This window comes from Gadus chalcogrammus, chromosome 11 (genome assembly GCF_026213295.1).
Source record: "Gadus chalcogrammus isolate NIFS_2021 chromosome 11, NIFS_Gcha_1.0, whole genome shotgun sequence".
NCBI lineage: Eukaryota > Metazoa > Chordata > Actinopteri > Gadiformes > Gadidae > Gadus > Gadus chalcogrammus.
In genome coordinates this window covers 1,669,408-1,682,616 of record NC_079422.1, presented here as the reverse complement: position 1 = coordinate 1,682,616, position 13,209 = coordinate 1,669,408, and the positions used below count along the sequence as shown (strand labels likewise).

The following is a 13,209-nucleotide window of genomic DNA, read 5'->3' as shown; positions in this document are numbered from 1 at the left end:
TGCTTGAATTTGGCCATGAAAAAGGTGTACGAACCCTGTACAGACCAGTTCACACACAAATGCAAACAAGTTCACAAATGAAAAGTGTCTTGTTAATTCAAGTTTAACAGTTTGTATATAAATGTAACAACATCCAAACACATTTTTGATGAAAATTTCTACTTTTGTTTTTGGATTTATTTCACATTTATACATACCGATATCCACTTGTGTGTGTGCATTGAAATGTATTTGTGAGAAGAGAGTAATTTATATATAAATCACAAAATACATTTGTGAATCCTTCTCTGTGCATTCATTATTAATGAGACTGTTCTGACCCCATACCAGACCTCCTCGAAGCCACAAAATAAATAGCCTAAATAAATATATATGAATATGATCTGCTGCAAAACTTGGAGTATCCATAATACAAAGCATTGACCCTTTTTTGCATTTGTGGTCCCATTTCCATATTGTATAGCCTATATATATATATTAGGGCTGTCAAGCGATTAAAAAAAATAATCGTATTAATTACAGGCTCTGAATCGCATAATTAAATTTTTCCGAGAAAGTATTTAAAAATAATTAAATTCCAAGTAAATTATGGCAGATGAGTGATTCAATGAATAATATATATAATAGACTTTAAAGTTCAATGCCTCTTTTATTTAAAACATATCTTTCATCAACATACGGTGCATTTTAATGCTACGGCCACACCTAACGCGTTACTCGTGTTGGATAACGCGTGTAGCGTGCCTAACTTGACGCTTGATCATTGTGTGTCACAAAAATGGTTCAACGCGCCTAACGCGCCTGTGGCTGCGCTGGATTTAGGAGTCCGAGGTAGGAAACCCAAACGCCGCCGCGTTTGGGTTCATGATAGAGCTTAGATCGGGTTAGATTAAATAATCTCGGATATAAATAACAATAATCGGGTTAAATAACTTCTCATGGTGTGTCTGGTTTGTTTCCAGCATTCGTAGTGTTGATCAGCCGAGATATAGTCCGCCAAGACGTTGAGGTTGCTTAGCAACCAGAGACGCTGTCCATGCAAGTGAATGGAGCTTTCCCTCTTCGTTATAACTATCAAACCAAACATCCTTCACATTCACCGAGCGAACATTATGAAAGTAAAATGCACATTTCTCGCTAAAAATGTTTACATAAACGCATTTAATGGCGTAACTATGTTACTATTTCCACCCAGAATAAAGAAAGATGTCGGCCGTATGCTTCTGTGCAAGCGTCACTACTCTCTGCCAGTGACGTCGGGTCAAGCTCCACGCTGATTGGCTATCGCGGCTAAGCATCACGCGTTGGAGCGTTGAAAGTTCAATTTTTTGAACTCCGGGCGTTGGTGCTTTGGGCGCGTTACTGCGTTTACGTGCGTAATTACGTGCGTCTGCCGCGTCTAACGCCCCTAACGCGATGCTTCAACGCGTGTAACGCATCTACGCGCCTATACCAATGGTTCCCTATGCAAAAATGCAGATTTTCGACGCCCCAAACGCGAGTAACGCGGTTAGTGTGGCCGTACCTTTAGATCAAATTAATAACATTTCCATCTCTCAAGATTCAATGAATCTCAGTCAACTGTGCCTTGACGAGGCTGCCTGCTAGCGCCAGCTTCAGGGGCTTTGGCAGCTCGTACCTGCGAGCTTGGTACCAAATGTTTTGCGTTGAGGTGATACTTAAGGGTTGATGAACTCCGGTGACAGGAAAATTCCTTACTACAGAGATTGCAGATAACGGTGTTCCTATCTACAGTTCCGTCTAAACTTGAACTTTTCGTTCACGGGGCCGAGCAGCGTCTTCTCGTCTGCCTCCATTTCAACGCAAATTACGCACCGGGTCAAAGGGCACTATAGAAGCGCGATTAATCTGCGTTAATTTCTTAAACGCGTTATTTTTTCTGTGATTAATTAATCTAAATTAACGCATTAATTTGACGGCCCTAATATATATATATATATATATATATATATATATATACCGTATTTTCCGGACTATACATCGCTCCCGAGTATTAGTCGCATCAGTCAAAAAATGCTCCATGACGAGGAAAAAAACATATATACGTCGCATCGGTGTATAAGTCGCATTTATTTTTAAACATTTAAACAAGAACGTTTAGTCTGGAGAGACTGAATAAAATTGCAATAGCAATATAGGTGTGTCGGTCCCACTCGTAGTTCTGAGAGTATACCGAATTCAGTGACACCGGGATTCCACCGGACGCGTATGCGCCGCGGTCCTAAACCTGAGCGCACGATCGGGAGGTGGAAGTTTCGCTTTAGATGCCTTCACAAGTCCAGCGGAGGGCTCCAGTTTTCGCTGGCCAAGTCATGCGCTGTGATATGTGTGACAGCTATGTTGCACAACATTGCAGCTAAGGCTGGGGTAGCTTTGGTTGAACCGGAGAACATTGAGGACGATGACGACGAGAATATAATTTATTCGGTGGTGCAGTAGGCTTGCAGCGTTCAGTTGTAGGCCTAATGAATGACGGTGCCATCTTGCGGCCGAAGATTATGTACGCACAATTTTGGCATATAAGTCGCTTCGAAATATAAGTCGCAGGGCAAGCCAAACTACAAAAAAACCGCGACTTATAGTCCGGAAAATACGGTATATATAATATTCACAGATTCTTTAGACCAAGTTGGACGTAATCGGGAAACCGGGCGGGTTTATCCTGTTGTTACTCTTTTCCTGCTGTCGGCTCCCAGACCGTAGTCGAGGAGCACATGGGAGACGTTCCCTCCAGGGCCGATGTATTCTCGGGGGTAACACCCCTCACTTTGACCGGCAGGGGCTCTGCTGGTTATAGGTCGGAATATGGTCGGGATAAAACGGCCACCGATTCTTGACACTAGACTGGCACACGCTACCGCTCGCTCTCCTTGCTCGTACATTCACTTGCTGACGTCACTCACACACGCACTGCCATTCTCGCGCCCACACATACGCTACTCGTAACACTGCTATCCTGCATGTCTATAATTTTTTGTGTTTTGTGTGTTTCCAGCAATTATTTTCTCCATGAATGACTTAAACCCATTAGTGAAACACAACACTGCCAATGTGGCAGTTTCATGCGCAACGGGGATTTCTAAAAGGTTAGAGTGGCGTTGTGGGTACCAGATTGACTCGGCTGCCAGATCGACTCGGGGTCCTGCGCTTACAGATGACGTATCGACACTTGACAAATCAACACAAGCCAACGGACAAAACCCGGAAGGGTTGTTTATAAAAGGGGCTCAATCATGGACATAAAAAGAAGACTCCATCAGTTTTGGTTTTGATTTCATTGAACGCAGCCCGTTCTTTCGCACAAACAAAGCCATTGGAAACACGTCTAAAAGCACTGATGAATGCATATGTAACCCAGTTCCTGTTAGGGACTCTTATTCTGAAGGAGGAGAACGGAAGTGTCTGCGTGTGGGTCGCTGTTTTGACTCTGTGTTGGGAGCGCTGGAAATAAAGTGGATCGCCCCGTTCATTGATTGGAGTTAACCGATTCTTCTCTTATATATTACCCAACTATAGGCAACAATAATTTGTACATTAGATTATTATTCATAGATTAGAAAACAAAAGGAGATCGTTAATACTTGGGAATAACATGGGAATGAATGAAACGCGCATGCAACCCTGCGTTTACAGGAAGTGTGTCATTATTGTGCATCTAGGACCCCGAGTCGATCTGGCAGCCGAGTCAATCCGGCACCAACACCGGCGACTAGCGTCAGAAGCTGAACCATCACTATGGTAGAGCTAAGAAGGTTCTACGAGCGCTTCAGACCAATCTTACCAACGAACGACGTACGTAAGAGATTTATAGCAAAGAACGTTTCGGGAAACATGCAAGATGTTAAGGTAGAACTTAAAGTAGAGAATACAAATGACGTAGCGTTAAGAAGGCTTGAAGAAGGTTTCGGGAAACCGGGCCCAGTTCGGTAAGCACTGCAAAAGTCAGTAACTTCAATGTGTGACCATGCTAGTAATGGAGATTTATCCTATTCGTGAGAAAATGCGGTGAATGCAGAAGTGCAAACTGAGGTTGGAAAATATGTTTCAACAAAGCCAGAATTATTTTGAGCGACCTGATTGGCAAATTCTTTCATATTTTTTCGAGAGATCTAATTGGCAAAAATCGTAATATTTGTTTCGAGCTGTCTGATTTGTCGATATTTTCATTTATTATTATTATTTATTTGAGATATACCAGTGTACCAATAATATACTATTATTTCGAGCGATCTCAAAAATTATTTAGCTTTGAAAAATATTATTTTGATCAATGTGATTGGTCTAAAAAAATTTTTTCCGAAAAATATAGAAATCTATTAAGGCAATTTCTCGAAAGTTATCGAAATATCAGATAATTTTTTAAATATATTGTACTGCAATTACACAACACAACACATTCCTCTCTCCTCCATGTCAGTGGTACACACACCTCTCTCCTCCATGTCAGTGGTACACAATCCTCTCACCTCGGCTGCGGTGAGCTGCTCCCTGAGCTTCTCCACCTCTTCCCTCAGCTCCCTGATGATGCGGGCGTTGGGGTCCTCGTTCACTACCGCGTGGTTGACGATCCGCTTGGCGCGGTCGGCGTAGCGCAGTGTGGACAGTGTCTCCTCGTAGTTGTCGGCCGCTGGGCTCACCGTGGCGATCATGGCTGTCTTACTGTTGCCACCAAGGTTGTCCTAAGTCAGATTGAGTCTCAGCTGGTTTGACTTTCATCAGAGCTCTTAGGTGGTTATTTAAGAGACAGTATCAGCATTCTAAACAAGTAGCAAACAAACATTCAGACTTTGACTTTCAAAGGCATTTCTTTTAATCAAAACACAAAACAATGGCCCTGTGGGGGTTAATGGGCTGACCTTTAGGAGCCAGGTAAGAACAGAGTCTCTGTATGGGACAAACTTGGCCTTCCCTTTCCCAGCAGACTGGTCAGCCAGCGCAGAGATAACACAGCCCAGGGTGGTTAAAGACCTAAACAGAACAACAACCTTTGATGAGCTCGTAACGAACAGAGGATCAATGAGAAGCTCAACTGGTAACCCCGCCTGGGTTTACAGCTCCATTCAACCTTGGACCAGCCATGTTGCTCTCACGAGGCTGTACTATGTTTTCTATAGAAAGCATAGGTACAGCCGTATTGCATATATTTTATTTTATAAGGTTTTTAGTTGTTTAAATCTTTTACATTTGTATCACATTTGCATCATGTAACGCATGTCCGCATCTTTGCCAACAAGAGGCTTTGGGCCCTATCTTGCATCCGGCGCAAGTGACTTAGTCACTGGCGCATGTGTCGTTGCTAGTTTACAACTGGCGCAGAGCGTTCTTTTCCCACCAGCGCCACTCGCCGGTAAATTAGGGATTGATCATGCGCCCCAAGGGGCGGTTCGGCGGAAGGAGGAGGCGTGTTCTGGCGCAAACGGTATTTTGCCGTCTCTGAATACCATTGGCTACTGACCAGGAAATACCTGGTTTAAAGTCAGTGGCGCGTTGTTCAGATGCTATTTTAAGGGCGCAAGCATACATGCACATGCGATGCATACGGATTGCTTGTGCACCTCGCGCATACACTTTGCTTCTCTCATCTACCTAGCCGCACATTCTTGGTAAATTATTTGGGAAAGAACAGCTGATGCAGCGGTAATAGGTACTTTTAAATCAATGCATCTGCAAACACCGTACAGCAAACACATATTTTCTTGACACAGACATCGTGTAGGCCTACATGCCCATAACTTTTAGGATTGATGAGTAGGCCTATTTGATCGTGAAAAACATTGTTTTACCGCGAGTGAGTGTTAAAAAGAATGAATGAATGCGGGCGCGCGTGTGTGCTCTGTTTAAACACACGCAAACTAAACACTCTCATCATCATCTCATCTTCGTCCGCTTATCCGGGGTCGGGTCGCGGGGGGAGCAGCTCAAGCAGGGGGCCCCAGACTTCCCTTTCCCGGGCCACATTGACCAGCTCTGACGGGGGGATCCCGAGGCGTTCCCAAGCCAGTGTTGAGATATAATCTCTCCACCTAGTCCTGGGTCTTCCCCGAGGTCTCCTCCCCACTGGACGTGCCTGAAACACCTCCCAAGGAAGGCGCCCAGTGGGCATCGTTACCAGATGCCCGAACCACCTCAGCTGACTCCTTTCTAAGTAAAGGAGCAGCGGCTCTAATCCGAGTTCCTCACGGGTGGCTGAGCTTCTCACCCTATCCCTAAGGGAGACGCCAGCCACCCTTCTGAGAAAACTTATCTCGGCCGCTTGTACCCGCGATCTCGTCCTTTCGGTCATCACCCAACCCTCATGACCATAGGTGAGGATAGGAACGAAGATCGACCGGTAGATCGAGAGCTTTGCCTTGCGGCTCAGCTCTCTTTTCGTAACAGAGGTGCGGTAAAGCGAACGCAATACCGCCCCCGCTGCTCCGATTCTCCGGCCAATCTCACGCTCCATAGTTCCCTCACTCGCGAACAAGACCCCGAGGTAATTGAACTCCTTCACTTGGGCAAACTAAACACGTAACGCATAATACAATCAATGGCAATGTCTATTACCGCGGGGACACATGCATATTAGGATGGCATACAATACTGATAAGAAACAATGTTTATAATGTATGGCGTATATCATTAAATAGAACCACAGTTACAGCATATCATATGTTATAGCCTATCATACGTTTTCTTTGCCGAAATTTATTTGAGAAAACCCCTTATTCCATGTGTGAATTAGGCCATATTATTTGGCAATAAACTAAGCCATTTGCAAATTCATGTGAATCTGTCTCATCGGAGACTGCAGACGCGCTGTCAAAATATAAACTCGTCCGATTCAAATGCGCTCATGGCTCTTAAAGGGGATGGGAGCTGGCACTCTCATTGGTTTGTTGCACGTTACGCCCAAACCACACCTACGGGTAATTAGGCTGCTTCAGACCAACCCTTTTGACACTTGCGCCGTTATCCGCCTGTAAAATAGCGATAGCGCCGTAGAACCGCCCACAAAGCTACTTGCGCTTTGCGCTTCCCACTTGCGTTTCAGACCGTTAAAATAGGGCCCTTTGAGTTATCACTCATGGACTGAGCGCACATTGTGAAAATCGTCCTTGTATTTTAGTCACCCAAGTGATGCCAAGGTTTATATCTTTACCAGGTTATCTTTTACTCTCAAACCTCATCTCTCTTTACATCGTGACGGCATTAGGAACGTTTTATCACTCAAGCCCATAAATCACTGAGAATTGCAACACCTCGTAAAATCGGGATACAAGCAGAGGTTACAATATTTACGAAAAAATACGGCACACACTACAGACTACAAACAACAAACAAAAATAATAATTTAACATAAGATAATAGAAAATAAAATTACGTGATCTGAAGCGATCTTTTTGAAGAGGTGTCATTAATAACCCAGTGTGACTAGTATTAGTTTGTGAATGTACTGTAACACAAATTTATTTGCAAGTCTCCCTCATCTATATGATATGTTATGTTTATATTAGGGCTGGGCAAAGATTAAAAGCTTTAATCGCGATTAAACACTTAGTTTTCTCGAGTTAACTCGCGATTAATCGCATGTTTGAAATTATATTTTAAATCCACTCCAATCTAAATTAAATGAGATTATCAAATGTAATTACACATTATCAATCATACCAAATGTAATTAATAAGCAAAAATTTGAGTGATCTTGAGGGAGTTTATAGACTCACTCATTCATTTGATGTAAAGTAAGTGGAACGAAACACAAAAATGATTTCTGGTATGAATGTTGACATTCTGTGGGCAAAACCAATTCAAAATCAAAGTAAAAAATAAGATTGCATTGACGCGTAATTAACGCGTTAATTTGCCCAGCCCTAGTTTTTATATGTTGTATTAATGTATTTTTACAGCGTACCTGTTGATGTTGCTGCCTTCCTTGAGTCTCTCACCGGCCGCTCCAGTCTTGGAGACTCGCTCACTTCCTGCCAAGTCCACCAGGCTGATTTTGCTCACTTTCTCCCCAGAGTTCTGACATCACAACACAAACCACTGTCTCAGTGCACAAGAAACACATACATGTGCTGGCTCTGTAGCGCTGGTAAACTTCATGTAAATATATGTGCAAAGGTGCGTAACCACAAGGGAACCACAAGGGAATTCACTTTTCTCAAGCGAGTTATTTAGCATGAAGAGCCAAAGTTCAAATATTTCCACTTGAGCACACATGTGAATGAGGCGAATTTGCATGGGTACAATTGTCACATAATTCCAATCATCCGCGAAGCCGGCTTGGCCGTTGAAAAATGTGCATCTATTCGCATCTTTGCATTGACTTTGTATGTATCTGTGCCACACTTTTGTTGCGAACGCAGAGTAAGGAGTTTTTTATTGAAACTAGGCCAGGCAGCAACAGTTTGGTTATTTTGTAGTTACTCTTATGTTATTGCATGCTAAGATTGCCGTCGGCCTCACCGAGTAGGTCACTTTTTGAAAGTGTCTGCTAAATTACTAAATGTGAATTTAAGTCAACTCTGTGGCTCCAAGCCTCAAACAGACTGATCATACGTGAGGAGGTCGAGGAGGTGGAGGTGAGTACTGACCCCGGAGCCCAGGTCGTACAGCGTCTGTGTGACGATAATGCTGAAGACGGCGTGCGAGCGACTACTTTCCTCGTTCATGTTGGTGGCAGCAACAGTCCGCGACTTGTTGCCCTCCGACATCAACACCTCAATGTCCTGTAGGAGACAGAAGCAGACCTTAAGACAGACCTACGGACCTACAGACAGACAGACAGCCATTTAGTCATAAGGAATGGAATATAAACATAGACCGACATAGGGACACATATAGACAGCCATATAGACGTACACTTTCGTTCAAATGTTTGGGGTCACTTAGAAAGTCTAAACGTTGTTAATGTTTTGAATGACTACTCTAGCTGGAAACGGCAGATGGTTAATGGAATATCTACATAGGTGTACACAGGCCCATTTCCAGCATCCATCACTCCTGTGTTCTAATGGTACATGGTTTAGCCACTAATGATTCCTGTGAAAAGCTAATTGATGATCAGAAAACCCTTGTGCAATTATGTTAGCACAGTTGAAAACTGTTGAATAAAAGTGTGTTTTCATGGAAAACATGAAATTGTGACCCCAAAATTTGAACAGTAGTGTACATATAGACAAACATACATAAAGACATACATGTAGACATACATAATATAGACATACATATACATATATATAGACCGACATATAGACACGACAGACAGACTGAGATATAGACATACAGACAGACATATTGACAAACATATAGACATATAAAGACATACAGGCAGACATATATATGCATACAGACATATTGACAAACATATAGACAGACATATGAACAGAAATATGGACAGACATATAGAGATACAGGCAGAAATTTAGAGAGGCATATATACGTATATACAGACATATAGACATACAGACAGACATATTGACAAACATATACAGACATATAAACAGAAATATAGACAGACATATAGACATACAGGCAGAAATTTAGAGAGGCATATATACATGCATATAAACATATAGACAGACATATAGGCATATATATGTATATACAGACATAGTCATACAGACAGACACACATAAAAGCTGCGTTTCCATCCCCCTGCTTTTATGCGAATTTTGAAGTATCGAATCAGTAAACGGCGATGGAAACACCAAAATTTGCATTAAAATTCCTCTTAATTCACAAAAAAGTTTTTCCACTCGCTTGAGGTGGTTTTTGACTTATGCGAAAGAGTGTAAATGCGCAAAATGGGAGATGGAAACACACCTTTCGAAACAGCTGTGACGTAGCGAACATTGTACACACAGGACTGAAAACGTCATTTTCGATTTCGGCATTACGACTGGCTATAGCAACCCTGCCGACATTAACTTGTAGCGTCAATATATATATATTTTAAGCGTTTGTATACATAGACATCCTATATCATATATATATATACGATATAGGATGTCTATGTTTGTATATCCTTTGATTATACCGTGTCCATTAATCCCTGATATATGGACACCTACTAAGTAGTTCCAGTCAAATTGTCTGTTCAGCCTTCAAAACGAGAGCTGGTTAATTGTGAAAAATGCAGTTATATGCTACAGACCCTATAGTATCTGTGGTATAAAGGCTGGGGCGAATTCTAAATTCTAAATATGTACAATTTATGTTGAAAGTATAGGCCGTCGCGATTCCAATTTAAACGAATGGCGCGGTGAATAGTCTTCAAAACGAGAGCTGGTAAATTGGGTAGAATGGATAAAACGCGGTTATATGCTATATAGACCCTAGAGTATCTGTGGTATAAAGGCTGGGACGAATTTCGAATTCAAATATGTAGCTACAATGTATCCTTTAAATACGACCATGGAACAGATGGCCAATGTGAATAATAGATACGTGTGTGGACCGCTGAAGAGGTAAAACTTTTCCTTGCGCTTATCGAAGAAAAAAACATTACAGCTATTTTAGATGGAAAGCAACAACGCAATTCCACTATATATCAGGACCTAAGAGAGAGCATGTTATCAAAAGGATACGACAAGCCCTGGAATGTGTGTAGTTTTCCGCTCCAACCACTTGATGGAAACGCACCTAATTCGAATTTCTTTTTTGCGAACTTTCTAAAGATTTGCTTCACCTTTAGATGGAAACGTGACTATACACATTAAGACATACAGACAGACCTATAGACAGACATATAGACATACAGACAGACATAGACATTCAGAAAGACAGACGTATAGATTTACACATATAGACACAGATAGGCTGACATAATGTCAGACATACATAGAGACATCAAGACAAACAACAAAATAAATAAAGGCAAATAGAGTGGGTGTGAGAAGAGATGACAAATCAAAGTGATAAGTTTGTAGTCAGCAAAGGCATTGCCATTACAACCTTGCTCTTTGATATATACAATGGTTTATACTGTCAAATGGACAGACAGACACAGACACAGGATGTTCTGCACACCATCATAATCTCAATGTGCAGATTTCTGTTGGTGTATGCCAGTGGAGGCTTCTCAAGTGAGGAAAGGGAGGAAGATCCTCCTTAAAGGTCCCATGGCATGCTACTTTATGGATGCTTTAATATAGATATTAGTAGGCCCCAAACACAGTATTTGAAGACGTTCCCCGAAATTCAGCCGTGGTGCAAAATTACAGCCACTACGAGCCAGTCGCACATTGAGCTTTCCCCAAATGCGCCGTTTTGGTGTCTGTAGCTTTAATGCAAATCACGAGGAGAGAAGCGGGTCAAGGAGGAGGGGGGGGGGTGTGGCCCTGAGCAGCTTGTAGCCACGGTACCATGCGCTCTGTTTACAGTGGATGTATCGCAATGGCGAGGCACACACAGCCTTCAGCCGTGTTCTGTAAATATTCTAGAACACACAGGAGTCCTGGAGCTCTATATCTAAATAATATCATATCATATATAGAAATCTATATCATATAATATATATTATCACAGCCAAAAGCTGTGTGAGCCTCCAGACGATATTATGAATCTCAAACGACCGCGTCAGGTTCTCCGACGTCTCTGGTTCTTCCACGTCCACATCAATCTGAAGTAGACTGAACCACGACATGGAGGAGAAAGGGATTGTTGCCCGCGATTGTTGACCGCGGTTGTCTCCCAACGGAGTCTTGCTGTCGAGGGACAACCGCCTCGGCATTGGTCAGCGCTTAGGCACCACTGCCTCCTGCAGCACCGAGGCGGTGGTCCCTCGGCAGCGGGAAGCGGGCTCAAGCGGGAGACATTTGCTTCCAACAACCCCTTTCTCCTCCATGTCGTGGTTCATGTACTTCAGGGAGTCAAAGCCAAAGTTCCTTTCCCCCAATTCATTCTCAACCATGGCTTAGATAACCCCCACTACGAGTCTCGTTGTGGAAATAGCAGAGACGAGAGTCCGACGTGTTATGTGCCATAACACCAACAGCAGAACGGTTATCCAATAACAAGGAAGTGTACAACACTTGCGTTACAGTCCTGGAGCTTTAAAATAATATAATATAATACATAGATATCTATATCATATAATACATATTATCACGGCCAAAAGCTGTGTGCGCCTCCAGACGATATTATGAATCACAAACGACTTCGTCGGGTTCTCCGACGTCTCTGGTTCTTCCACTTCCACATCAATTTGAAGTAGGCTGAACTAGGGTTGGGCAATCGTCTACAAGCTTCCATCGTCCGATAGCGCCCCCTAGCTATCGCCGATAGTCGATACTATCGGGGGGGGCATCTTTATAATAATTTTATAATATTAATTATTTATAATAATTTATCACTTTGAAAAAAATCGCGTTTTTATTTTTCGAATTTTTTCTTAAAAACGAATACGATGGTCTTCCCCTTGGACCAGCGAGAGCCTCCGCTGATTTAAGTTTCGATGCGTCGGCGCCGGCGGCGCTGTCATGATGACACACGCTGATGACACACAGCTCGTAGCTGTGTTCGAAATCGTTCCCTATCACGGATATAGTGCACTATATAGGGTGCTCGCTATTTTGTAGTGTTGTTCGAATTCTCACTGGTTAATTTCATGCCCTATATGCACTTAAAATACCCAAAATGTTAGTGTACATATGATGTTCCCTGGGTGTTACTCCCATATACCACAATGCAATGCAGTCGTGTTTTTCCGGAGGAGAAGAAGAAGCTCAATAACCGCAAGCGGCGAAAACTACTACATTTAATGATGGAGTCTCCGGCTTTCGTTTAGAAATATCAACAATTTATTTGGGATTTAACAAGAAAATGAAACATTCAAAATTAATAAGAAAAACCTTGTTCAAGGAAATGTAACATTCAACATCAATACAACCTCCAGCTTTCCTCTAGAGTGCCCGGTTTGTTTACACAATCTGGGCGCATCTGTCTGCGTCACACAAATACCCGGCGCATTTACTGACGCAAATGACGTTTAGAAATGTTCAGCGTAGTGTCCGAATACTTGTTTGTTCGTTCCCTATGTAGTGCAGTATATCATGAACACTATAGGGAATAGTGAGTGAGTGAATAGGGAACGTTTTCGAACACAGCTCATGTACCACAGCTGTGACCCGGAAATGGTGCAGCGGGGTGTGATGTCATTTCGCCGTGCGAGCAGACCGGTAGGTTTCGAGCCCCTCCCCT

At 42.7% G+C, this 13,209-nt stretch overlaps 1 protein-coding gene across 2 annotated transcripts in view; it reads right to left on the bottom strand.

Moving 5' to 3' along the window:
* Positions 1 to 13,209, bottom strand: part of kif13a (kinesin family member 13A) — an 84,034-nt gene that overhangs the window by 17,025 nt on the left and 53,800 nt on the right. For both annotated transcript variants that reach the window (XM_056602195.1, XM_056602194.1), the window contains 4 exons: positions 8,601 to 8,735; positions 7,916 to 8,028; positions 4,878 to 4,989; positions 4,488 to 4,700 (listed from right to left, as the gene is read on the bottom strand). In XM_056602195.1, coding sequence (XP_056458170.1) covers positions 4,488 to 4,700; positions 4,878 to 4,989; positions 7,916 to 8,028; positions 8,601 to 8,735 — 573 coding nt within the window. The remainder of the gene's footprint in view (positions 1 to 4,487; positions 4,701 to 4,877; positions 4,990 to 7,915; positions 8,029 to 8,600; positions 8,736 to 13,209) is intronic.